Raw genomic sequence first — 27,331 nt, 5'->3', positions numbered from 1 at the left:
AAATGTTAAATAATGATGACATAAAATTTTAATAATGCCATTTTAGAAATGCTACCCCCTTGCATTAGGATTATGAGCAGCATATTAATATTACTCTACATTCAGACCTTTCTATAATTACAGCTTATCAATTATATCACAAACATATTTGAAACACAAAGCAACATTACAAACTGTTTGTTTCTTTGTTTGTTTGTTTGTTTTGTTCTAATACTTCCTAGAACAACTTCATTGCTATTTTGTTGTATTACTCATCTACCTATCTAATGGTGCTACACTTCTCCAAGAGGGTGACAGAATAACAATTACCCATAATACACTGCAGAAATGCTCAGCCAATGAAATGCAAGTCTGTGTTGGTTTCATTAATCTGTTACTTTTACGCAACAATGTTATGTTGGCTGAACAAATAATTATTAAGTAAAGGTGACAATACACACTTTTTTGCTGAATGAACTAGATTAAATCAAGTTCACATTGTTAAATAATTTTTTAAGTAATAATAACATGAACGGATTAAGTAAAATTGGCAAAGGTGAAAGTACATTTTTTTGAGTGCATGCTTTCGGGGTCAAACAAGTATCAGGCACGGTTAAGACTGCCTAGTGTGAGTACGTACACCCTTAATCTTCCGAACCCTGCATCTGCACTTTCCCATCAATTGTTGTCCCACGTCGCACTATGTTGCGCTGGATCTCGCGATAATGCAGGTCTCAATATGAAGGTAACTGTTATAGTGTTATGATCGAGGCTCTGGACTCTGAGCATAACTTGTTTTTCTATAAACTATAAAATAGTTTATGTAAAAACGTTAATGCCCTGGCACTGGCAAATAGCTTTGGTTTTACATTTAATTTGATTACATTCATGTTATAAATTCAGATTAACAAGAAATATTTTTACTGCTAGTATGTAAGAGGAATACTGCTATAAAAAAGCACCTTATTTGTTTATTTAAACTGTTGGCAAACAAAATGTTGTTGCACTTTTGTTCATATAGCAGTACTTATAAATTATTATTGAATTTTGTGCATAACAATGTGATTAATCGCGATTAATAGTAAAAAAAAAAAAATCAATCAAGATTAAAAAAAATTATCGTTTGCCCAGCACTAATAGATATATAAGATGTGGATGAACCGACCATGTGGAGAAATAGAACTTCTAGGACTGCACATTATATTTCTTTGACATCTTACATTTTCAAGGTTAAAGCGAAGACAAGCTAGGTGTTAATATAGTGTTAACAATTGCATCAACAGTACATTTATTCCAGTCAGCAGTTTCCAAACTTACTAGTCCTTCTGACTTTCATAAGGGCAGAAACAAAGTTCCTGAAAGGCGACAGCAACCTGGGGTTTTCACTCAGAGCTAGGGAAATGAATATATGGCTCTTCCATATGTTCAGTTTTCCCGGCTGCAGCAAACCTATGAACTGATGAGCACAGCATTGTTCCTCCATGTGTGCAATCCACTTCTGCGTCCTTAATTTTCACTCTATTTCCCAAAAGTAATTTCATTAGTTCAGATCTGGAGATGATAAATGGCACCTGTTGCACTTCGCAAGATAATTATAAACAGTTTTAGAAAGTAAATGCCTAAAACCCCTTGTTACTACTTTCGTCTGATGTAAATGTTTGCGACAAATGGGAGATGCCGTTGATTTATTATTTGAATGCATCAAGCATGGAAAGGGGTCTTCCCATCCTCAAGTGACCTTTAATGACAACTAACCAAGTCGATGGAACTCCAAGCCGCAATTTCAAGCTGAATCATAGAGAAAATCAAGACCAATGATGTTCACAAAATCAATTTTATGCTAACTTCAAACCCTGGCTCATTTGCATGTCCATAGCAGCCCGTCTTCCTGGCTGCAATGAAAATACAGTATCGGTGCAACCTAAAAAATGATGATAAATTAGACGTCTAAGAGCACGCCTCAAAAATCTCGAAAATCTCAGATGACCTTCAGCGAGCACCTGCACATTAATCACCCAGTGATACGGCCAGCATTTCATTACCACCCCCCCGTATGATCGTGCTTTCTTACACGCCTGTGATCTATTACATCATCGCAATAAACATGATAGTCTAAGTTGGTGGCAGAGCAGAGAGACTCGTGGGTTAGAATGTGGCATAACAGGTGGCCACATCAATAGGGTTGCGAGTCTAAACACACATGCCGCATAAAACAGTTTGGTTATAGAGGTGCACATTTATGGACTCGCCGTAAACAGTTCACTCCTTCAGGAAAAGAAAAACATTATTATTATAGCACCTCGGCCGCATTCTGTTAGAGTGGGTGCTTTTGATTTTGTTAAGGTCTCTGCCAACAAACACTCCAGGCTTGTTTTTCTCTCCAATACTACAAGCCAAGATGCTGACTTACTTGGAACAACAACCTGTGTGAGGAACAGATTAATCATTTAGACAAGGAGGAAGGGAACGGTTCTACAGTGAAAGTGAAAAGAAGGGAAGTAGGAAAAGAGTGCTTTCTCACATCAACAAGTGAGTCTTTTCCCTTAAAAGAATGAGCCAATCCAAATTCCATTTTTCCCACAATCAGATTACTGTCAATCCCCTTTCTTGTTGCTCACCCGGTCAGGAAGTCTCAGCTACATCAACAGGGTGCCACTGCGGGGTTTGTTTGTTTTTAACGTTCAAGGAAAGATCCTAGAGTCCGACCCAAAGCAGACCCCCATAATCCTGCTTTTTGTGAGTAACTGGACCCCCGGGGCCAGCTGGAGATCGGGTTTGAGAACTAAAAATCACAGTTACCTTATCAATGTAGTCTTTAGCCAAGATAAAAAAAGATGACAATGAGAGAGAATCTCCACTGATGTCCCTTCTGCTTCCGTGAGTTATTGCTGCTCTAAACCTGTAATCAGTCTCAGACCCCGGTAGCGATCTGCTTCAGCAGGAGGGTCATGAGGAGGAAGTTTCGGCTTCTCTGGGGGAAGTCGTGTGGAATAAGCCCTCGCTGAAGTCTAATCTGCTGTGCAAATGCTCTGTGAGGTCTTGTGAAGGACTTTGAGACCTCTGCAAACGATCACACTTATTCACAAACGTAAACAAATGTACAAAAATGCACATACGCAAACAAAACACCAACAACAACAAAAAATGAACCTGTAAACAAACAGTAACTTCATACTATTGCTCAGACAAACTCCCTGGGGAATAGAGGATGATGCTCAGTCGTCCTTATATAAGTGAAAAATGGGGGGAAATGCTGTAAAGGTGGATACCTTAACAGCAGGTTTAGGGCAGTGTTCCACCTGTTGCCAAACAGACCACTAAAAAAAATCTAGTTTGAACATCTGGCTATGATATTAAAAAGGCCATAGTACCTTAACTAGGGCCTCAATAAAAGAGCAAAAAATATATACATATAATTTACTAATTAAATACGTAATAATAAAAGTCAACACTATATGCACATGCTCAGTACCAACACAATGCTGATAACAGAAATAACTGACTTCACTGATTTAACTGATGTTAGTTGACCAAAAATGTAGTTTGAAAATATAGGGGGGAAAAAAGAAATGAAAAAATCAGCAATGCATCTTTGCAGATTTTTGTACTGTAGCTTTCTGTTCATATTGTCCTATCTTAAGTAGACCGCAAATCAACTTATAAATTAAAAATGAAATGGCTATTTCAAGCACAAATGTTTTTAACTGCATTTTAATAATTACTTTTAGCATAGTTTTTTTTTTTTCAAAAATGGGTCCTGACCCAACAGTTTAGGACCACTCATTCTGACTCAGCAGATTCTGACACATTTCAACACTTTATATCTGTGATATTCACACAATGATTCACATCATCTCCTCAGAATGTTCGGAGGGTAATCGGTCAGCCAAGATGGGACACATATCCTCTCCTCAACGAAGACCCCACACAGGGTGGGAGATCATACAGCTAGACTATTTTCTGAGCAGTGGGTAGAAAAAGTGCATTTTACAGCAGAGCCTCTCAGCATCAGGGAAAACAGATTACCTCCGTTTGTGCTCCGATGCCCGTCTGACAGCGGCAGCGCCTGGTACACCTGCCCTCCGACTTAGAGTGCATGCATTATTCAGCATCGCTAGAGCTCTGCATGCCACCGGTGTTGTCGTCTAAAACTGCAGGCATCCATGTGCCGTAATCAAAGCAGGCCAGAGAGCAGCTTGTCTCGATGCGATATCCTGCAGTTTCTACATGATAGTTTTTGAGAGACTGGGGGGGGGGGATCTGGAAAAATCTAGTTTCCAGATTCACCTAAATTTTTGTGCTTTACCTAAACTTGCTAGTTCAGACATACACGCCCCACAGAAGCTTGCTTTATGCAAATGAACGACGCCTCATGGTGCCATCCCAAAGAGACACAAAATCACTCTGCATGCTAAATGACTAAATGTAAATGGTTTAGGTATAACTGCTGCTGGTAGTCATTTTAAACTACAACGGCAAAGTGTAAATAAATATTTATAATAATAATAATAATAATAATAAAAACATTACATTTAATTTATAATTGAGTTAATCTGTTACTTTACTTAATAAATATAATTATAAATATAATACATTATATACAATATAAATATTAAATGTTAAAATAACTTAAATTAAGAAATTGCATGCAATGCAACATTGTATGAGACAAATAAAATGATGAAATAATGCAGAGAAACTCCTCTCTGCTTGTCAGCATGGATTTATACCTAACATTTATTGACTGAATTAATGTCTATCATTAAAAACATTTGTCAGCTGTAACAAATTATCAAATGCAACTTTAATTTGTTTTAAATTAAGTTTTAATGAACCGCGTACATGTACCAAATCTTCAAATGGTTACTCTACTCCAAAAAGAAAGAAAATGTAAATGGCATCTGCATCTGCAACTAAAAATTATTTCTAAGGTGAAACAAATCAGGCAAGGCACTGCAGGCTGGAGTTTGGGTGCCACCGATGTTCTCCGGTGGTCTTTCCAAAAGCAGATAACAGATGTAATCTCTCACTGCTGGGCTCCTTTCAATAGAGCCACACTGACATTGCAGGGGGAAAAGTGTTTTTCCTTACTATTCATAGAATACATTATCAGGAGACATCAGCTGTGGGTTAAAAGGGCCAAAAGCATCTATTTAAGAAACACCAACTGTGGACCCAGTGATTTCTCGCTCCCCAGGAACTCGTTCTAAGTAGTCCATTTTGTCACCTTTGACTGCTAATTATGTGTCAGCACAGTGGGAGAAATGGGGAAATGCATGTGAATATAATGCAATATCCAACAGCAAAGATTATATGACGTAAGAAGCATGGGAATGTCAGATCTATAAGTCTTAGACTGGATAAGCCAAACTGTGATATTTAGAGTAGAAGACAATAGCTCATGGACTCAACGGTCAAAGCGCATTTTATTTAACAGACCAAACTAATTGGTGCAGACTGTCAGCATATAGGCTTGAATTCAATGATAGGGAAATAATCATTGTTCTAAGTTACTGATTTGGTGCTAAAGAAGCATTTCTTCTGATTATGAATCTTGAAAACAGTTGTGTTGATCAGTTGAATGTGTCCTTGCTGAATAAAAACGATTTATTAAAAAATTTCAGCTGTAACAATCGTGTTGATGTGGTTAGTACAGGGGTAGGCAAGTTCGGTCCTAGAGAGCCGCAGTCCTGCAGAGTTCAGCTCCAACCCTGAAAAAAACCCTTTACCAACCTGTAGCCTTAGTAATCCTGAAGACGTTAATGAGCTTGTTCAGGTGTGTTTGATTAGGGTTGAAGCTGAACTCTGCAGGACTGCGGCTCCCTAGGACCGAACTTGCTTACCCCTGGGTTAGTATAACGTGCAAAAAGTAAAACTGTCTAGAATCTCAGCAATCATTACGTCACACAAAAGTGAGTAGTGATTTAATGGCTGAGATGGAAAGCACTTGGTAGGCACAAGGAGCAGGTGGTCTGGTCTGCAGAGAGCAGAGGCACGGGTAACTGCGTGGAACGCCCCTCATTACATGAGTCACACGCTGTGGCCATTACAGAGCCGCAACACCTGGGAGCTCCCCCATGATCCCTTGCACTGTTCTCATGGAGCAATGAGACATGCTCGTCTTTCTGCTAAACATCCACCGCCTCCCAAAAATTAATTCAACTTTCTAGTTCCCAGTAATTTGAATTAGTATATTATGAACATGAACCTTGGACCTTGATGCACTAAACACTGAGACACTGATGATTCAACTACCTGCAACATGATTATGAGCTTATGCATTGAAATGTTGCTGGTATTTATTAATACAAATAACAAGCTATCTGTCTGATAGCTTACAAAGTAAAGTGCAGGGGAAAGTAAAGGTTTGAACAATTTCAAATCAGTTCAAACTGTGTTTGAATCAGCACTCCACAATTATTAAAATGTATAATTAAAAGTGTTATTGTGTACCACATTACAGTGATTACACTTTATTTTAAGTGACGTGACGTGACATACAGCCAAGTATGGTGACCCATACTCACTCAGAATTCATGCTCTGCATTTAACCCATCCAAAGTGAACACACACACACCGTGAACACACACCCGGAGCAGTAGGCAGCCATTTATGCTGCGGCACCCGGGGAGCAGTTGGGGGTTCGGTGCCTTGCTCAAAGGCACCTCAGTCGTGGTGTTGCCAGACCGAGACTCGAACCCACAACCTTAGGGTTAGGAGTCACTCTAACAAAGAAAGGACAGCTTAAAATGAAGTGTAACTGTTATATTAAATAATTGAAATAAATACTTTGCCACTAAATGATTACAATATTTAATTACTATGGTTTTGTCATGGTACACCAAGGTACTGCAAAATATACAATAGTTTTGCTAATACTGTGCTATGGTAAATGTGCACAACAACATGGTATAGCATCATGTCCAGAAAACATGGTAATATCACAGTAGATTAAACACTCCCCAAAAAACAAAGCTGTTTAGGTGTCCACTCACTGTTTAAAAGACTTTTAAACCTGTTAATTTGTACAAATGTCCAGAATGCAGAAAAACAGTAACTGGGAAAAATCAAAGCAAGAATGATCCGAAAACAACCTGAGCCCACTGAACTGAATCGCCTAGTGAGAGAATAATTAGAAGCCAAATCTCTCCTCTATATTAAATCAAGGGCCTGCATTAATTCTAATCAGCGTGTGTAGCCAGGCTTGACTGCGGGCCCCGAGGGGGAAAGAGAACAGCACCCTATCCTCTGCACCCGGGCAATGCAGAGAGTGCATCTGGCTCGGACCCTGCTCTTCAGGGTTCAGCGCTTCCCTCCAGCGGCTGCCATCAGCGCTCAGACTCACACACACACAGGTGAGAGACTGCAACCTTTCCCTGCTCCAGCTGTTTAACTGTACCTGACGGAGCTGTTCAAATGGCCTTTATACACAGGGGTAGAGATGGCACAAGAATTATTGCCTGCCATTTGCAGCTATGATCCTACAAACAGCAAAGCAGATTGTTTAGGGTGTTTTAAGATGTTTTGAAAGCCTGATCAATGCATCAATAATGAGATTGCATGTTGATTATTGACTTACATGCCATCATATTACTTTGAGTAATGTGTTGGCTTGGATGACATTTAATAAAATACAATTGCTGATCAAAGTGCATGTAATTTAAGATTACATAAACACACGCAAAATGCAGAAGTAAAAATCAATGTCATTATATACCCACATATATATATATACATACATACATACATATATATATATATATATATATATATATATATATAAAATACCCATTTATGATTGTACAGGCCTTTTCTGGACCTATTGGTAGCAAACTATGCGGCTGACAGAAGCAGCACATATTTAATGCACTCTATGGCAGAAGTGCTCATTCATCTCTATGAAAATTATTTTACAGGACCACAATATACCTTTCTTGAAATTAAGATTTTCAAGAAAAATTTCTATGTCAGAGCCCAGGGACCCCTACTTTTCTGGCTACACTCCACCTTCCTTTAAAAGAAGTGCAGAAGCCCAAAATAAATGAAATAAAAAATAAAAATGTCCACACAGCAGATATTCCAGGATATAAGCTATCACCATTGAGACAAAAAAAATGTACCTTTGATTTGACAGCCCAGTACTCTTCTGTCCCATACTGTACATCTCTGAGAGTGGTGAGGTAGTCATAACTGATGACAGCCGTCTGAAAACATTCATTTCAGAGACAAAGAAAAAAAAATATGAATAAAGATATGCAGAATAGAGAATAGAGATAGAACAATCATTTAAAAATACTCAATTTATTCAAAATTATTATTAAAACATTAATTAATAAAAAAATAAATAATTGATTAAAAAGGTCAGTTCAAACTGTCAATGCAAGACTCTAAAATACTGTGCAAATAAAAACGTTAAAAAAATACTCTTAAAAGTAAATAAAAGTGTGTAGCATGTTAAAGTGATATATCAGATGGTAAAATCTTATTTAAATATGATTTCAGTAATATGGTACTAAATGATTACCATGTTTATTTACTATGGAATTAACATGGTACTTTCAAAGAACTGCAAAAGATACAAAGGTTTTACCATGGTACATTCCAAAGAAAAAGAAGAAAACTGTGAATAAATATTTGCACACGCATTTAAACTATAATAACTATAACTATAAATTTAATATAATAATATTTTACAAATATTTAATATTAAATTTATATTTAATTATTTAATATAAAGTAATTATTTTTCAAATGGATTAAAACTTTAATGAATTCAAGAAAAAAAAAATCATATTTACTGTTGCAGCTGCCCTCCCAAATCTGACGATGCTGAGATCATTGAAGTCCACATTTTTGCTGTACAAGTAGAAACCTGATGATGCGAACACTGCAGTGGCTACAGAAGACACCTTCAGCAGTCGAACAGCCATGTGAGGAGCTGTAAAAACAGAGATCCATCACCATCATCACTTCGTAGCTGCCTCTGTAGTAAGTACTGTATATTCAAAACATCAGCCAAATTATTAAAAAACAACAACAACAACAACAAACCCTTTAAAATCAAGCTTAGACTTTGATTAATTTCTCCTATTTTAGATTAAGTTTGCAAATATCAATTAAATCATTAACTATTTTATACAATTATTTTAAAAAATAATACATAGTAATCAACACAGAGTAATCACTTATACAGTGTTATTAAATTTGCTGTTGGCAAAGAATGGGCGTGACACCAAGGTTGTTGCGTCATTGGTTTTGACCATGTGAGATGACCATTAAAACTAATAAATGAACCGGATTACACAATTAAAGAAATATTACATTATTTATCAATTTTATGAATGAAACATCACCACTACACATTTTAACAAAGGAAATCGAAGCACGAGTGAACCCGTTTCATTCATAACATCAGTCGCGTAGTGAAAAAGACGCGGTCAGCTGGTCGCAAATAACGTTCGTTACACAAGCACTTGCGTAACACACAGAGAGAGTATAACAAAATAACCACCACCGTTTTATTGCATGTTGTCTGAGTTAATAACTGTGGTCGTAGGTGTATTGTCAGAGAATCACAATAACCTGATTGATTTACTGTACCTTCATTGACTCACGCTGTCATCCACTAACCGGTGTCGTCGCTTTGTGACCTTTCAACTCTGGCGTCCCTGTTGACAACGCAACGTACGTGGCGCGCAATGCATCATGGTCATTGTAGTTTACGATTATATTAAGACAACAGTTGAAAAATGCCTATCTTTGCCATTAAAAAATATAATCAACCTTAATTATTAAATATTATAAGATATGAATCTATTTTCAAGCGTGTGAGAAACCAAAACTGCTGTGATTTATTTTACTACACAAATACATTCTCATGATTGAAAGTTAATTTTAAAATTTTCAGATAAGTACCACAAGATTAAATTAACAAAATTAATGACCATATCCCATTTTTAATCAAATTATATAACTCAGCAGATGTTCACAGCAATAAAACGCAAAATTATTTCAAACACATTCTTCTAACAGAGAATCTCAGGAAAGATATATTTCAAAACATAATATAGGCGTACGCGGTTTCTTTCAGGTGAAGAAGACAGGGTAATGATGGAACGTGACAAGATTTAAGATGACATGAGCTCGGACAGATAATGTGACCGGAACATTAGCAATGTCCTACTAGATGCAGCCTTGAAAAACCTCTAAATAAATTAACAACGCTGATTAAACATTTCATGCATTTGCATAACTTAAGCTTTACATAAAACAGTTATCACTCTTCTATTACATGTAAAATAATAGCTCTTACGGGTCTATTAAAGTAAAAGCAGTTTATTTTAAATAAAAAGTCCAACATATTAAGAATACTTGAAGATTAGCTTACCCGTGGAGAAGAAACTCCACAAATTATATATAGGTCAAAGCCAAATAGATGAATTTTATCAGATTCTTCCATTTTGTAAAGACTCAGCCAATGTTCCCTCGTTGTACTCCATTGTCTGTCTCTATGTGTATTTTGGCAAGTCTTTGATTTTTCTTCTTTTGTGGATTTAGTGGTGGGTCACGTAACCCCTTCAGATTTAGCTTGTACTTCAAAAAAATGTTTAATTTCTTTTTACAAACCAGACAATAAACACCTTCTTGCCCGTCCCATTACATCAGCTGTGCCTCAAACTGTTGCCACTGGCTGCGCAAATAATAATATACATGTTGACAGACTGGTAGGACATCCCATCATTGCATGTGGACCGAATGCAATGATTGGACAAACATTTTATGGTCTTAGGCCTCCACAGAATACTGATATTTTTTAATTTAGATCATTTTAAACTATTGATTGCATTCAGGATGTGAGGAGGCTTTCCCCCATTATAACAAAAATGTTCCTGAAAAAATTCTTTTTGTAAAAGTCAAAATGCTCTAGTACATACAAAAAAATGCTTTATAAATGTTTTATAAGACAAAAAAGCACCGGACAATACAATGACAATAAACACTCATTATATTTTGGCTTCTGAAAAACAGATAAGCCCAGTGAAGACACATCTGCAATAAATACAATTCTGTGTTACTGAAGACATTTTGATGCTTTAAATCAGATCATTTCTGACGTCTTCTTCAGATGTCTTCTGCTTCTTTGTTTGATTTTCTTCCATAAAACGGCTTTCTGTTTTTTTGGACCTGAAGCTGCATTAAAAGAAAAATAGAAAATGATATTTTCGATGCAGATGTCCAAAATAAAAGCTCTACCAGAGACATCTATGGCTTCTTCATGTAGTTCCCAAATAGACACTCACCTTTGCACCTTCAATGATGTGAGGATCCTTTTGTATTGCATTCTGCAGTCCTTCCTCTGTAGTGAACCCTATCCAGCAAAAGCCCCTATGAAAACCAGTCTCTTTATCCTGTTATACAAGACAGAAATCATATCAGCACTACAGCCTTTTAACAAGATGAAACATTATATCTTAGTGCATTCGAGGACCTTATACTTACAAATGGCAGTAGACATTTCTTCACCTGGCCAAACTGCCCAAAATATTCTTTAATTTCCCCTGAAACCGTGCAATAACACACATTAGACAATTGTTTGTTGTACATGCAAACCATTATATTCCATACTAAAGATGCTTCGGAGTTAAGGATAATGATAATGACATTTAATTTACTTGCATGCTTAATGTTAATTTAATCTGATGTGAAATCATTGATTAAACGACATCCTTTACTCACTCGTTGCGACGGTCCATGGTACTTTTGACACAAACACTTCAAACACCTTCTTGCTTGCTGCTGTCGCCGCCATGTTTCGTCCTTGCGAATGAATGAAGCGGTGACCCCGACCACGTGACCGGAAGAAAAAATTTAATCCATTAATCCGTGCAATTTACAAACTTGAAATAGTGTATTACGATACATTTTATGTTCATAATTTTTATTGTGTTTGCATTATATAATAAATATGTCTAAATCAAATCGAAGATTGGTTACGTTGACGTCAGAAGTAGAAAGGTCACAAGATCACTGCAAAGATGGCAGCCTCCATGGTGGAGCATGGAGAAGATGCTTTTAGAAAATTGTTCAAGTTTTACAAGAGGAGAAGTCCTCCTCCAGACTTCAGTGACGTGCTTAATTTCTCCAAACCTTTTAATGACAAGGCAAGTCATTCAGTTTTGACGAATATTTCCGTATTCGTTAACTTTATGATGCTAAGTCTTTCCTAAAATGTATAGCATTATTATTGATATGAATCAGTTATTAGAACATTTGATTAGCTGTATTTATTAACCAATATATGTGCAGTAATTATTAAACCAGATGAATATTGCCATAATCGTGTTTTTTGACTCTTTACTTAACTGTGTATATTATTGTTATTTTTTACCCGTTGGTATAATATTTTATTACTTAGATTTAACTAATTTGGCTGTGAACTATGGTTATTTGATAATTCTAGTATCAAATGTAATATTAGATGCATACAGAACTCGGCACAAATTCAGTTTTGGCCTTTAGTCATCAAAATTGTCTGCTTTGCTAGGTGTTTGCCTGTGAACTTAACTCCACTTCTGTAAGCGGGGAAGATGTTTCCAAAGCTGGTCTTCAGCCGGTAAAAGACTGGAGGGCATTTGGTCTTCATGGATATCCAGGTTTGGTTTAGATAGGCTGGTGACAGTTTCAAATAAGAAACAATCTGTATGTTCTCCAGAATGTACAGAATTATATTGATTTAATTGATATTCTAAGTGATTCTGTCACTATATGGAAACACAGAACACTGTATAAAACATGTTGCTACTTGACATGTTGGTATGGGAATCTTCCTGGTTTTCATTTTTCCTTTTGATGAGGTTAAATTAATTATATTGTCTGTTGGAATGCAGGGTTTATCTTTATATCCAATCCATTCCTGCCGGGTTCTCAGCAGTACTGGGTAAAGCAGTGTTTGAAGATGTATCCACAGAAACCCAACGTGTGTAACCTGGATATGCATATGTCACCTGTGGAGACTGAAAACATCTGGGAAAAAAGTATAGATATTATTCGGTAAGTTTCTGCCTTGCATTGGCAACTTAGTAGAATATAATTTTATTGCGTATTATTTCTGTGCATTTATGCATTTAAAAAAAAAATTTTTTTTAGAATAAAACATGTATATTTATATATATGTGTGTGTGTGTGTGTGTGTGTGTGTGTGTGTATTTTGAGTGTCTTGAGCATTTTCCATCCCTGTTAGATGTTTTCCTTGTGGCTAGGTCTGTTGTAATTTTACTGGGACCTAGATGGTAGATTTGAGCATTTGCAGTTTGTTAGATCCTCTTTATCTCAAAACATTTGTGTTAATGGTTTGTGGTCCTGCACTACACCTGATCCATCTCACACTGTTCCTTATCTGAATGAGTCTGTGCATTATTCCAGGAAGAAAGGCTGTGGGAAAAGAGAGCCCAAAACTCTGCTAGAAAAACTGCGCTGGGTAACACTGGGTTACCACTATGATTGGAACTCCAAGGTACGACATGAACTCTCTTATGAGCTTTTTACATGCTTTAGCTGTACGTCTAAAATTACATTTCATTTCATTTTATTTTATTTATGTCACATTATCAGTAAGTACAACCATGTAACAATGAAGTTAAAGAATCCTGTAAAAATGTGTCACCGTTTCCAAAATAAGCATATTGGAATGTTTTCTGATGGATCATGACACTGAAGAACATTTCTATCAAATAAAAATAGCCTTGGTCGGCATAAAACATGAAAAAAAAAAGACATTTTAAGGGTAGTGTACAGTTTTATAGTTAGACTAAACATTACCAAATACCAGTTATACTGTTATCATACTTTTATTAAATTATTATTGTTAGTATATTTACTTATTTTTAATGCATGTCTTTTTTTATTTATTAATTTACTGTTTATCCTGGAGAGAGAAAGGTAGGGAGAAAACATAGTCCTGGATCTTATTGGCATTATTTGAACTTTTCAGGACATTTCATCTCTAATTGTACAGGCCTGATGTCTGCCTGTCTCGTTTATATGCTAATTACATAAAAGTGTTTAGTCTTCTGTCCTATTAAATCAGTCAGGAGGTGCACACCGGATTCATTAGCTTTGATGCTAGTTTGACACCACCGAATGTCTGACGGCAATCGGTGAATTTTAAGCAGACACTCTTTCCTTTTCCCTTTAAGTAGAACTGAAGGCTGAGGCATTCACCCCACTCAGATCAGACGTGTAAGCCGCTAATTCAGCTCTTTGGAGAGGCTTGTGTTCATATGATTGTCCATTGATTACACTTTCGTACATAACTGCTGTCAGTGACCACTGCGAAAGCCACAGAAGCCAAAGAACGCTGCAAAAGCTCTTTTAACAATTATGTCAATCATGATGTTATTTAAAAATGTTATTTTTAAAGGGCATTAAACTTATTTATGCAGTGGAATAAACAGTAACTTTTTTTTTTTTTAGTTTATATCTCATAGTTCAGACATTTCTTCTCAATATTCTGAGTTTATTGTTGAAAAAAATCTGAAATGTGAAATATAAAGAGAAAGTAATGTATTTTTTAAATTCTGTTTCATAAATAAGCTTCCATACATCAGGGTTGTATGGCCTACTGTGTATTGATCTAGATTAGCTTTTGTGCCCTTGAGCAAGGAATTTAACCCTAGATTACCCGTACTGTAAGTCACTTTGAATAAAAGCCACTGCTAAATGACTACCTAAAATAAAAGACTTACTCCTATAATAAAATATCATTAACTCCATTGTATGAAACATTCAATTATGCCGTACTTTCGTTCTGCAGACTTACTCTCCAGACCACTACACTCCCTTCCCCAAGGAACTTCACTCGCTTTCTCATAAAGTGGCAGCAGCCTGTGGCTTTCCTGGTTTCAATGCAGAGGCGGGCATTCTCAACTACTACCGATCTGATTCCTCGCTTGGAATCCATGTTGACGAATCAGAGCTCGACCATACCCGACCTTTGTTGTCTTTCAGGTGAGGAATATATATTGCTCAAATTTGAACTCCATTTACCGACTTATATTAATACTTATGAGTGTGGAAATCATGGGATTGATTACAGTTCATATTAAGACAAAAAGCTTAGAACTAGTACATCACTCTGAAGAAGAAAAATTTGCGTTATGCCACCATTCAAATGTTTGCAGTCAAAGATTTTTTTTTAGAATAAATTAATTGTTTTTTTCAGAAAGTATGCATTATTTTGATCAAAAGCAGCAATATAAATGCTTTTCCTTTGAACTTTCTATTCATCAGAATAATATATATATATATATATATATATATATATATATATATATATATATATATATATGTATGTGTATATATATATTTATATATATATAATAAATTCTGAATGTCTGTGAATATTGACACCACAGTTTAATTCATACCAATTATTTGTAGTGTTTGAATAGCGATTCCCAGAAAATAATGGTCATTATAACATGATAGTGATGTCATTGTGCATTAATACAATCTTTCTGACGAAACTCGAAGGCTGCATTGGTGAATGGAGATACAGAGATTGTCAATGTCTAATGTTACTTAAAAACTAAAGTGCATGTAACATCTTTTCCATACAGCATAAGTATCATTTTGCCCTTTGATGTTAGTTTTGGGCAGACTGCTGTTTTCCTGTTGGGCGGGACTAAGAGGGAAGACCGGCCCACAGCCATGTTCATGAACAGTGGTGATGTAATGGTGATGTCAGGACCCAGTCGCCTACTGTATCATGCCGTACCCTGCATCGTCCCCAACCCCGCTGGAGACATGCTGCCACCCTGCCTGGGCCAGAGACTAGAGACGGAGGACCATGACATCATCCAAAGCGTGTCAGAAGAGGATTGGGATGTTTGCTCCTGGTACTTGCAGACGTCTCGGGTAAATGTGACCGTTCGACAAGTACTTGCTTCTGGTCAGACCTTTCCAAGTTCACAGGCATCACATTTGTCAATGGACAGCTGTGAGAAATCAGAGGAAGGAACTCAAAAAAATAAGAAGAGGAAAAGCGAATCAGGCTATGAGCATGACACCTAACGTGCCTGTTTTGAATGTCATCCAAATTTTATTTATGTAAGATGCACCTGGTATAAACAATTGTACATATAACTACAAATAAATGCATTATTGTGATCACTTCCCTTATAATGACTCTTTGTTCCAGAGCAGGTGTTGCAAAAACGCAATCACTTATGCGTCAAGTCAACTCAGCTTAAAGCGTAGTTCTAAATTTTACCCTGTCATGACCAGCTTCACACACAATACTTCTCAGTCTACAGAATGGCGGTAACATTCAGTCCGGTCTGTGACAGTGTGCCAGGCGCAGGTCTGTTGATTTAAGGCTGGTTGCCATGTTTGCTCACTCAGGGCTGTAACACTAAACAGAGCTGACCTTCAGAGGAAAACCAGGGAGACGGCGTATAATCTTTTTAATCTGGTCAAGCGGTGTCACGACATGTCAAAGCCAGTGTGAGATTGCCTGTGACAAGTTCCCCGAGGGACCCAGGTTGACACTGCCATTGTAACTGAAAACACTGGGGCCGGCATTACCATGGTGATGTAACATTTCTGCCACTGCGTCTGCCTCCTGTGAAACGCTATCAAAAGTTCATGTCTACATCTGAGATTTGTAAGATTAATGTTTCTGGTCTTTTACATGCTGTAAAAACAAATGCTAGGCAGCGTTTATCGGTCTGTCTTTGGGTACCGAGGTGCAGTCAAGGGGGATGTTAGTTGTCACCTGGTCTGCTACATCCAGAGGCTGTGGTGGGTGGTGTTATGATGGAACTTTCCTGAAAACATGGTAATACTATGGTATTTTGGTATATGAAAGTGACATGACATACAGCCAAGTATGGTGACCCAGACCCAGAAAGTGCACAAACACAGCAGTAAACACACACACCGTGAACACACACCCAGAGGCACTGGGCAGCCATTTATGCAGTGGCTCGAGGGGACCTCAGTCGTGGTATTGCCGGCCCGAGACTCGAACCCACAACCCTAGGGTTAGGAGTCAAACTCTCTAGACACTAGGCATAAGGGTATATAGGCTACTGAATGAGTACAATATTATCGTACACCAAGAATAAATACTGTTGTATGGTTCATATACTATGGTATTAACACACTATGTCCAAATAAAGGTGATTTCACCATAGTATAATTTCTAAAACAACATAAGACTATTGGGATTTATGGGCTATGGTTCCTGTATCATAGTATTTACATGGTACTAAAAAGCACACCATTGTATTATCATGGTTCCTATCCCAATTTCCCAAAAGAATAAAAGCATACTATGGTTATTTGATCCATACAAAAAGAGATGTTAATAATCGAAATATTTTGTGGTACTGAAATTCTTATTTTTTTTTATAATACTTTCAAGAAAAAAATCAGTGTAATAAAGTCTTATCCTTAAACTTAAAAATATTGAATTAAAAGTAAATATATATCAAACATTTAGGGGTCAGCAAGGTTTTGCTTAGATTTTTCGTTTAAATAAATTAATATAATTTTAGAAATTGGCTATTCTTTTTCATCAATGACTTTTGAGATCAAACATGATTGTAAAGATATTTTACAGTCTATTTATATTTTGTAAAATATATATTTATAATGTTACAAAACAGCACAATTGTTTTCAGCATTAATAATACCAAAACAGCAATTCTACAGAATCATGTGACACTTAAGACTGGGGCAATGACTGCTGAAAATGTAGCTTTGCATTACAGGAATAAATTAGGCTTACAGTCTTTACACAGTATTTCTGTTTTTACTGTATTTGTCAAATAAAAACTTCTCTCAAAATGATCCTAAACTTAAGAATGGTAGTATAGATCTACATCTTTCATTAATCCCTGAAAGTAGCTTACACCAGTGTTTACCATCCTGCTGTTTTGCCCTGCATGTCTATTTCAGGTCTTTAAAGCGATAAACAGAATTCCTTTAATATTAACCCAACTGTCCTTCTGAGACCCCGGAACTGTCTTGTGTGAGTACAGCGCTGGATTAATTACCTCCTGTTTTTGCTTATTGTATAACTGCGGGAGGCAGCATGGAATAATAAGTAATTGGTTTTCACGTGGCGGTACACCGGCCCTTTAAGAAAGCCACACAAACAAACACTTCTCCGTTAACCAAATCAAATGTCGCTTACCGCTGAGACGTGATTGTGATTATCCTATTTTTGGGTTCACCCAAGTTCCTGTATAATCACGTCAAAGGAGAATGTATTTCAATTCTGAAACTGAATTTATCCCTGCTCGTTAGCTAAAGCTGCGTGTTCCACGAGTGCCCATTAAGTGAAATTCTCAAGTTTCCTAAAATAAGTCAAAAGGACATTGAACATAACATTACGTAAAATGCTATTAAACGCCCACAACTCAGGAGAAGCATCAAGTACCGTATGTAGAAACAGCTAGTGAAGATGAGGAGGTTTTCCTCTTCTAGCACCTCACGCACGCCAAACGGCTTCTAGGTACCACACTCATTCAAAGCAAGCAAGACCCTGCCCATCTCAGATAAAATTAGACGCTGTCAGGATGATGTATGTAGTCATATAATTTTTATTGGTGCCACTTTATCTGCTCTTCCTGCTGGCACCGTGTTTCTGTCCTGTTGTTGCCCTCCCGTTTTCCCATTACTCCGTCATTACCAGTCACTGGTGGGAGTGCGAGAACCGATCGGCCCTCGATCCACCACGGCTCTGTCTTAAATCAGCTGAAAGAACGAGCGCGTGGTGTGTTACTTTAACGCAACACTAAATTTAAAGCAAAGTCTGTCACCTCACACATCCGTCACCGAGGGAGATGAAGCATTGCATTACATTACAATCTACTCCATTAGCATAAAAAAATTATCTATTGACGGTAGAAGATTTTCCCTTTCAGGGTGAACTATGGCAGAAATATGAAACTTTAAGTTAATTCTTGATGTTGCATACAGTTGAGTGTGGTCAAATAATTTGCAGGTAGCCTATGTGTGGGTATGTGTAAAATTATATGTATATGTATATTTGTATTTAAATTTATAATAATCTATAGAAAATATAATTATAATAAAAATGTAAATTATAGAAAATATTAATATATATAATATTTTTTTGTACAAAAATGTGTGTGTGTAAAATATATAGCCTAAAATATTATATATATATATATATATATATATATATATATATATATATATATATATATATATATATATATATATATATAATTAATTCTTATTATATACTGTAGTCAACATTTGAAGTGGATCAAAACATTTTCATCCAAGTTGTCATAAGACAAGAATGGGTATTATTTTTGTTTGAGTACAAATTTGATTAAAGGTTTTGATCCACTTCAGATGTTGATAACTGTATACAGTATATATATTCTATATTTTCTATATAAATGAATATATTTATATCACATTTGTATATAATACAAGGCTGTATAAAATATTTCTATTTTATGAATATTAGACAATGGATGTGTATTTATAGTTTTTATTATTATTATTTTGTTATTTCTATTTTGTCCGCATAACATGTCCTGAACTTACACTTACTTGTTTATTTATTTATCTATTTAAATTTGTTTTACTTTTTTGATGGTATGGTGGGTAAAAGGGACTTGGTATTACTTTGTGGTGCCACAACAGTCCTCTTCTTTTTTCTTTTTTTTTTAGGGGCAACAGAATCACATTCACATCTTTCTAGGTGCTAGTATCAAGTAAAACAATTTGTCCTCAAGACAAAGAGAAAATGTGGTTTTACCTTCAAAAGCCCTCATTTTGTGGGCTAATTAAGCAACATTAGCTTTGCAAATTGGGGCAAAATTGCATTTGCCATGTCATTTTTATAATCACTTCCATTACCAATAATTACTGCAGCAGTCGCATTGAGATGCAGGACAGTGGCTCATTCTCTTAGCAAAACACTCCCCCTAGTGCCTCCATGCACGATCATTTTAACAAAATCAACACTGAGCACAATGGTCAGACCTGTACTCCTTCTGAACTTGATTTCATATTATCCTTTCATCGGAATGAAGTTGTTGAGCTTCTCACCTTCAAAAATTGATTGCAATGTGTGTGTGATCTTGTCTACCCTTTACTGACTGCTGGTGTGGGGTTTCCACACCATTAGCATGCTTAGCTTTTGCCCTTTCTTGGTGGTTTAAAGAGCACCCAGAGCTTGTTAGGACATCTGCTTGGAGTCCTGTGAGGTGAGCTGGTCAGAGACAAGATTTCACCGTTGTGGTTAGGCAGGAACGACTGCGCTGGAATACCAAGTGTCTGATCAAATGGATGGGATTTTAGTCATTCTATTCCACAAAGTGAAACACTATGCAGCCTGTTTATTCATTAGCTATTCATTAGTGGTAGAATTAGATGCTGAATGCACAATTCATTCAAACTTAAATTCTTCAATTAAGAGGGCAATGAAAATTGAAATGGTTCTGTCAATTTGTATGATGGTTTATAGTTTTATGGGTGAAAATGTGTCCTGATTTTAACAGTGGTGTAAGGGGTTGTTATTGTTATCCTGTTATTTACGTTTTCATTTGTCACACAAATGATTCAGATCATCAAACAAGTTTTAATATTACACAAAGATAAATAAGAAAAAAACCAGGTAAATAAAAAATGAAGATTTAAAATAGTGATTTCATTTATTAAGGAAAAAAAAAGCTGTCCAAACCTGCCTGGCACTATGTGAAAAAAATAATTGTACCCCTAAATCTAATAATGTAATAGGGGACAACCCTTTTCACTGCACTGTACACTGAATGTCTTTGTATTTTTATATACATAATACATATATATATATCGTGTTTTTTTTTTTTTTTCGGCTACAAGCTTGTGTATATCTTTTTTTCTTTCTTTCTTTTTTTTTGCAATTTACAGAAATGAATTGAAACAGAAGTAAAATAAACAGTTTAAGTTTTCAGACACCTCATACTCAACCGAGTGCTTGAAATGTCACTGAGTGCTACTTTCCAACACGATTTAAACCTTTCAAAGTTCACTCTATTCAATGGCCTGTATATTCTGTGGATTTGATTCTTTCGTTTTTTTTCTTTCTCTTTGATTGTGAGGGAAATGACAGATGAGTTGTCTCACGGTTTTGTCTCATCACACAAACTCCAGTCGTGCCCGAGTAACTCTGTGAGCTCCGCGCTTGTGCTGTCTCATGAGCGACGCTGATGGCTGTAGCTACAAGACATGTTTCTCTTTTTTTATTTCCCGCCTCCCCAAACAACACAATGATAATGTCAAGGTACAAAGATGAATAAACCGTGAGTTTAGGGGCAGCTGAGTGCTGAGGCAGAGGGGGCCATAAATACAGTTTTTCTTATGTATAAATCACAGCTTGCCTCTAGTGTCTCTTATAGAGTTGTTTTGTGAAACTATCATCGGTGAAGATGTTGGATAGTTGGGGCTGTTGCAAAGTGGTATATTTTTCAGCATGTGAGCAGTTGTGCTCAAGAGGGCACTGGTTTGAATCTGACCCATGTCACATACTGTTCTTGTTCCCCTTTCTCTCTCTCTTCCTGTGTGTCTCAGTGATGAGGCAAAAACCCATAAAAGTTTGAGTAAATTGTTGATGAGCTGTTAATTCTATAATATTTGTAGGGATGCTGTTTATGCAGAACTTTATCGCCATGATGCTAGGGTGTTGCTATGCGGTTGCTGGGGTGTTCTGTCTCATAAAGCAGTGAAACTAGTAATGTTGTGAAATATTATTCTCATTTAAATGAACCATTTTCTAGTTGAATATATTTTACCATGTAATTTATTCCTGTGATGGGAAAGCTGAATATTCAGCATTATTACTCTATTACTAAATCATTCTATTATGCAGAACCATATATTGGATATAAAGTTCTCAGTATTTGTATTTTATGCAGTGCATACAATATAAACTGCATATCCAGCCTTTGACTGTATATTCGGCAGTTTTTGAGAAAAGAAATTGTTTTTTTGTTTTTTTTTTATCTCAGCAATGGTTGTTATTACAGGAGACATTGTAGAGGTCAGCAGTCAAATTGCTTTCTGTTTCTCAGTGTGTCTCACTGTCTTCCTTTTTTCCGTCTCTTTTCATATCTCTCATTCGTTCTGTCATAAAAATCACAGATCAGGTGAGCAAATGTTCAGACACACTGAGGAGTACCAGCTGCCGTTGTTATGGTGATGTGTGCTCTCAGCAGGCAGAGCCCCTGGCTTCCCGGTGTGTTGATTATGGCCCATTATGTTATTTGCGCAGACATTGTTTTTAATCGGCCTGCACCCGTTGCCATGGTAATGTGGATGGGGCAATGATTTCGAGGAGCTGGGGTCTCACAGCTCGCTGCGGTTTCATACGCTGTTTGTTTACCGGTCACATATTTCAATGTTGTGGTCAGCGGTGAGGCGTGAGGTGAGGTGTATCGGACTTGCACCTGTGTGTGTGTGTGTGTGTGTGTCCGCTCTTGCTCTCAGTGCAAAGGTAGCCATTAACATCAAAGCTCCAGTTAGTCACATGTACTGCATTCTATTCGTGTTTGAGGGAAGTCACCTTAACCAAACTCAAAAATTCAGTTTGCTCAGATTCGAGTCATCTTGGAGTACTACAGAATGTGAATATGTTAATCATTCAGTATCATGGATACTGTCACAAAAAGAACCATGGTCCTACCATGGCTTGTATCATATTAAACACCATGGTATTCATGATATTTACACAGTATCCCAACCACCAAATAAGTCCGAAAAGCATTATGGTGTTACTGTATTTTATTTTATTTTTTAAAGAATTTAACGACATTTAAGAATGTCATGTAATTGACAAAAAAAAAAAAAAAACATAGTAACTTGATGATATCATAGCTTCTGGACATGTACTGAAAAAAAAAAAATTAATGTACATTAACACCGTTTTCAAACCTACAAATATGACCCAAGAAATGTGGTGTTACCAAGTTTTTAACATAGTAATACCATGGTACTAAAGTTTTTGTACCAAGGTATTTACTCCAAGGTATTTCCTAAAATTCCACAGTACTACAATGGTTAATTTAAATGCTCTTTATATTCTCTGTCTCCGTTTCCCTCTTTTCCTTTTGGCAGCCTGTAATTTTTCTTTTTCAATCACACTGGCTCCCATGGCAACTCTATCAGCTGAGTAGCCAAGCTCTGTGAAATTGTCCCAGGGCCCCTGTAATTGGGTCCAGGTTAGACGCAGAGAGTAATGTAGTTCTCCAGGAACATTATACTGTATGCAGCGTGGACGGCAGTGTTAGCTTTGATGTGACTATGTTGCCTTTCAAATTATTTGGGTCACAACAGCTCTTATGATAAAAGGCTCTAAAATAAAGAACAAAGGGTTTGTATTTACACAACCACGTGATATGAAACATATGTTATGTATGGATAGATAAGCTGTTTGGATCATCTAGCAGCAGCTTGTTTTTTGGTTTAGCAATTAGTCCTCATAATGACTAATATTTTGCACTGCAATAAATCTAGTTATTTTAGATGTTATCAGTCACATTTTCAAGTTAACACTTTTAGAATATTAAGAATTTTATACAATACTTTTTGCTCCATTGGCTTATAAATATGTATTCATAAAACAAAGAAGCTGTGAAGAAAGCGATAAATCTTTCATTTTATTTATTTATTGTCATTTTATTAGTATTTTCTAGTTTAAATGAAAATACAAATATCTTTACGCATTTGCATTATGTTTTAAATAGCCTCATATTTACCCATGCACTGATTAGAAAGCAGTTTTGAATGCTGTGGTCCATTAGCGTCCCCTAAAGGCCATTTGAAGAGAAATCTAAGCAGATGCTCTTGCTGGGCTTGATTGTGCCCTGAAGACAACCAGCTTAAGCAAAAACATGTTTACACACACGCCTCTGAATCTGATAGTCAGGGAACACTGTGGAAGAACTAAACACTTAATCAGATAAGATACTGTCATCATCTGTGATTTGCTCTACACAATAACACCAGTTGGCATTTCCATCCAAAACTAGGCCCAAAATATGTTACTGCATAATATTTATGATAATTATTACTATTTTCTGTAAACACCATTGCATAAAGGTTAAAAATTATTTGCTGCTAATAATAATAAATTATAATATCTAAAATTTCAACACTAATGAAAATTCTTCCCCAATTTACTGATCAATTTCAAGCATCATTGCTCCTTTTAAAATAAATAACACTTGGTGGGTTTATTGTAAAAACATATTTTCTTAATTAATCTTATTCTGTTATTTATGCAGAATTACCTGAAAACAATATAAATTTACTGAAAAAGTATAATAGGATAATTTCTGATTATATTTTTGAATTAAATTTTAAATGTTCTTGCTCCAAAATTTCCATGATATATTTTTGTTAGATATATTTTAAGAATTTTGTACATATATTTTTTTTACTGAAAATATGCTATAATTTTGTTGCGTGTGTGTGTAATTTAATAGTATATGCATATACTGTACAGTATGCACACAAATAATTATTCAAACTTTTACAACAATATTTCAAACATTAATATATATATATATTTTTTTTTTTCAATTGATCAATACTTATTTAATTATTTTCTAACTTTTTTATATGTATGTATTTATTTATTTATTTTTATTTACAACATATATACTCCAGAGGCTTCCAGTCATTTGCATTTGTTTTTACAGAGCCCTGTGTGTCATCATCTGATACAGGAAGAGAGAAGTTTCCTTCCAAACGTTCATGTTCTAAAGCAAACAGGAAAGCCAGAGGAAATGAAAACTGGAAAGTATGTGTTGGGGAATCCAAAACACTTCCAGCAGTTCAGCAGCGGCTCCAGTGTTGTGCTGGCTAAAGCTATTCTAGCTTTTCCTTCCTGTAACAAGAAAAGAAGATCTGGAGGTTGGGAGAGAGGAGAATCCAATTGGATGAGCTCGACTGTTGATGATCCTTCATTTCTGCCTATTCAGTTCAGTGAATTCTCCGTTTGGTGTAATAGGTTTCGGAACGTGGTTTGTAATGTAGGCCTTTTTTCTGGTGTCACGTGTGTTATCCCAGAGCGGCAGTGAGGGGGCTGATAACGGGGGTTTTCCACGTGTACTGAATACTCATCATCCATATGACATGTTTCTGGCATTCAACATCATCGTGTGGAACAGCCTATCTCCATATTTATGTAACAGGGATGTGGAGCTACACACGACATAAATCAACAGCCAACATCTTTAGGGGCCAAATTATTATTAGTGCTAAACACTAATAACTTAAACAAACCCTAAATCCAAAGCATTAAACTTAAGGTGCATAATTTGCGAATCATACTTCAAATTGTGCAGCTAACTGAAAAGTGTGCTGGTAAAATATAAAAATAAAAAATAAAAATAAAATAAAAAAACATCCCCTAATATTTCTATAAATGTAAAATGTATATAATATATTACACGAATCATGCTTCAATTTGCTGTGTGTACTTTTCCGGTAAAGGGATATTTTTAATATAATATAATATAAATGAGGACAGTATAGTATAATTATTTATATTATTTATAATCATTTGATATTGTTTATTTTTAAGTATTATATATATATATATATATATATATATATATATATATATATATATATATATATATATATATATAATGTGTGTGTGTGTGTGTGTGTGTGTGTGTGTGTGTGTGTATATGGGTGTATATATATGTGTATATACGTGTATAGATATATGTGTATTTATGTGTGTATATATATATATGTCTATACATAAATATAAACAAACTTGCTTTGAGAAATAATGTAAATACACACCCATGCATGTATATATTTAAGAAAAATATTTAACATTTTTATGTCGAATGTTTTATATATAAATTATATGAATATAAATATATAAATGTAAATATTTTTCTAAATAATTATTATATTTTACATTTGAAAAATACATTTACTTAAGCTATGTTGTTTACCGTGTATAAAATTTGTTTGAAGTTTATTTTGACTAAAATAAATATATTTTTTGTCCATATGGGACTGCTGATATCTATGATTTACAATCGTTAGAATAAAACAATAAAATGTACAATTTTATTTAACAATCCTAGGAACTTCCTCATACACAAAATGAGATAGGCTCAGTTTTCTACGTCAGATGTACCTGACGTGAGACGAATGTACTGAAGGGTGACATCAGTTAGATACCACTGTATGAATGACACAGCAGCTGGATTGATGAGTTATTATGGGCAGTGAGAGGTGATAAACCTGAAGTCGAAGTTTCAGACAGAAACCCCATTTTGATCTCCTCATCTGCACTGCGACGTGTCTTTAAGAAAATGGCTACCTTTACTCAGTATCCCTCTCTCCCCTTCTCTCTCCCACTCACTTTTCAACTCCAATGCCTTCGGAGCCAGTAGCAAACATGAATCTAAGCAGGCGGAGAGAGATATAGAACGCTGTGGTACCCCTGCCTGCCTCTGCAGCCCCCCTCCTCAGAACCGCTTTATTCCCATCAGCTGCATTGCTCTTATCACTCCCTTCCAGATGCACGTCGGGCAAGAGGCTCCATAATTAGGTGGCGAGATCTCGGTCTCCGATCACTTTGGTACGTTATCAGCGCTGACACCAATCTCCTTGAGTGACATTCTACCCAAACGGTTATATAAACCACAGTCCAGGATCAGTGTGTGAAAAGTCAATGCAGTAAGAAGATGAAGTAGGGGAAAACAAGCGTTTAGAGCTTTTATAGGATTTGGGCAACTGCTTTTCTACAGTTCTTTTCATTATTGTTTCTTTTTTTCTTAATTAAACACAGAGCAGCTTCTGTGGAGAAGAAGGGAGAGCAGAGATAAAGGGCTTGTGTATAATGTTTCTGGCACAGATTTCTTGGTGGGGCTGTAGAAATCCTAGTCTGCCCGGAAGAGCAGAGTCAAGATAGCATGTATGGTAAAACAGAAGAACATAAGAGAGGATCTGGATAAAACTGATTTGTGTAACAAAAAACAACAATCCACTCTATGTATTTATTTTTAAATAAAGTCACTTTTTCTTCATATTTAACATCATATTGTGAGAAACAAGTGACTCACAACTGTAAGCAATAAAATTGCAGTTGTGAGATATTATGTCATATTTGAGAAATAAAGTCAGTTTTGAGGCATATCATATTTAAAGATTTTTGGTCACAATTACAATTTCATTTAGTAGAAATAATATGCCAATTTCAAGAAATAAACACAATTATAATAAACATAAGTAAATAAATAAATAAATAACATTTTATTTATTTTTATTCAAATTAGAATTCGATCAATAAGCTCCA

At 35.8% G+C, this 27,331-nt stretch overlaps 3 protein-coding genes across 3 annotated transcripts in view; 1 reads left to right on the top strand and 2 right to left on the bottom strand.

The window, feature by feature from the left end:
- The window catches only part of adck1 (aarF domain containing kinase 1), a 98,563-nt gene extending 88,889 nt beyond the window's left edge, over nucleotides 1-9,674 (bottom strand). The window contains exons 1-3 of the mRNA XM_052581084.1: nucleotides 9,580-9,674; nucleotides 8,778-8,917; nucleotides 8,100-8,183 (exon numbers count right to left, since the gene is read on the bottom strand). Of these exons, the coding sequence (XP_052437044.1) occupies nucleotides 8,100-8,183; nucleotides 8,778-8,909 (216 nt within the window). The 5' untranslated portion in view covers nucleotides 8,910-8,917; nucleotides 9,580-9,674. The remainder of the gene's footprint in view (nucleotides 1-8,099; nucleotides 8,184-8,777; nucleotides 8,918-9,579) is intronic.
- Nucleotides 9,675-10,906: 1,232 nt separating this feature from the next.
- LOC127976762 (SRA stem-loop-interacting RNA-binding protein, mitochondrial) lies at nucleotides 10,907-11,824 on the bottom strand. Its single transcript, XM_052581412.1, has 4 exons — nucleotides 11,716-11,824; nucleotides 11,479-11,537; nucleotides 11,280-11,387; nucleotides 10,907-11,169 (listed from the first exon to the last, which is right to left on the bottom strand). The coding sequence occupies exons 1-4, from the start codon at nucleotides 11,786-11,788 to the stop codon at nucleotides 11,101-11,103; spliced, it is 309 nt and encodes a 102-aa protein (XP_052437372.1). The 5' UTR covers nucleotides 11,789-11,824; the 3' UTR covers nucleotides 10,907-11,100.
- Nucleotides 11,825-11,840: 16 nt separating this feature from the next.
- Nucleotides 11,841-16,149, top strand: alkbh1 (alkB homolog 1, histone H2A dioxygenase). Its single transcript, XM_052581410.1, has 6 exons — nucleotides 11,841-12,140; nucleotides 12,524-12,632; nucleotides 12,867-13,029; nucleotides 13,402-13,492; nucleotides 14,792-14,985; nucleotides 15,627-16,149. Exons 1-6 carry the CDS (start codon nucleotides 12,015-12,017, stop codon nucleotides 16,048-16,050), a joined length of 1,107 nt encoding a protein of 368 aa, XP_052437370.1. The 5' UTR covers nucleotides 11,841-12,014; the 3' UTR covers nucleotides 16,051-16,149.
- The last annotated feature ends 11,182 nt before the right edge of the window (nucleotides 16,150-27,331 follow it).

The sequence above is a fragment of the Carassius gibelio genome, chromosome B17 (genome assembly GCF_023724105.1).
Source record: "Carassius gibelio isolate Cgi1373 ecotype wild population from Czech Republic chromosome B17, carGib1.2-hapl.c, whole genome shotgun sequence".
NCBI lineage: Eukaryota > Metazoa > Chordata > Actinopteri > Cypriniformes > Cyprinidae > Carassius > Carassius gibelio.
The sequence above is the reverse complement of the archived record's forward strand: the minus strand, read 5'-3'. Positions and strand labels throughout refer to the sequence as shown.

Bases quoted from the DNA above. Each gene is read 5' to 3' on its own strand.
- alkbh1 (XM_052581410.1), top strand. From the start codon at position 12,015: ATGGCAGCCTCCATGGTGGAGCATGGAGAAGATGCTTTTAGAAAATTG. The intron at 12,141-12,523 runs GCAAGTCATTCA...CTGCTTTGCTAG, and splicing joins CCAAACCTTTTAATGACAAG to GTGTTTGCCTGTGAACTTAA. The intron at 13,493-14,791 runs GTACGACATGAA...TTCGTTCTGCAG, and splicing joins ACTATGATTGGAACTCCAAG to ACTTACTCTCCAGACCACTA.
- LOC127976762 (XM_052581412.1), bottom strand. From the start codon at position 11,788: ATGGCGGCGACAGCAGCAAGCAAGAAGGTGTTTGAAGTGTTTGTGTCA. The intron at 11,538-11,715 runs GTGAGTAAAGGA...GCACGGTTTCAG, and splicing joins ACCATGGACCGTCGCAACGA to GGGAAATTAAAGAATATTTT. The intron at 11,388-11,478 runs GTAAGTATAAGG...CTTGTATAACAG, and splicing joins AGAAATGTCTACTGCCATTT to GATAAAGAGACTGGTTTTCA.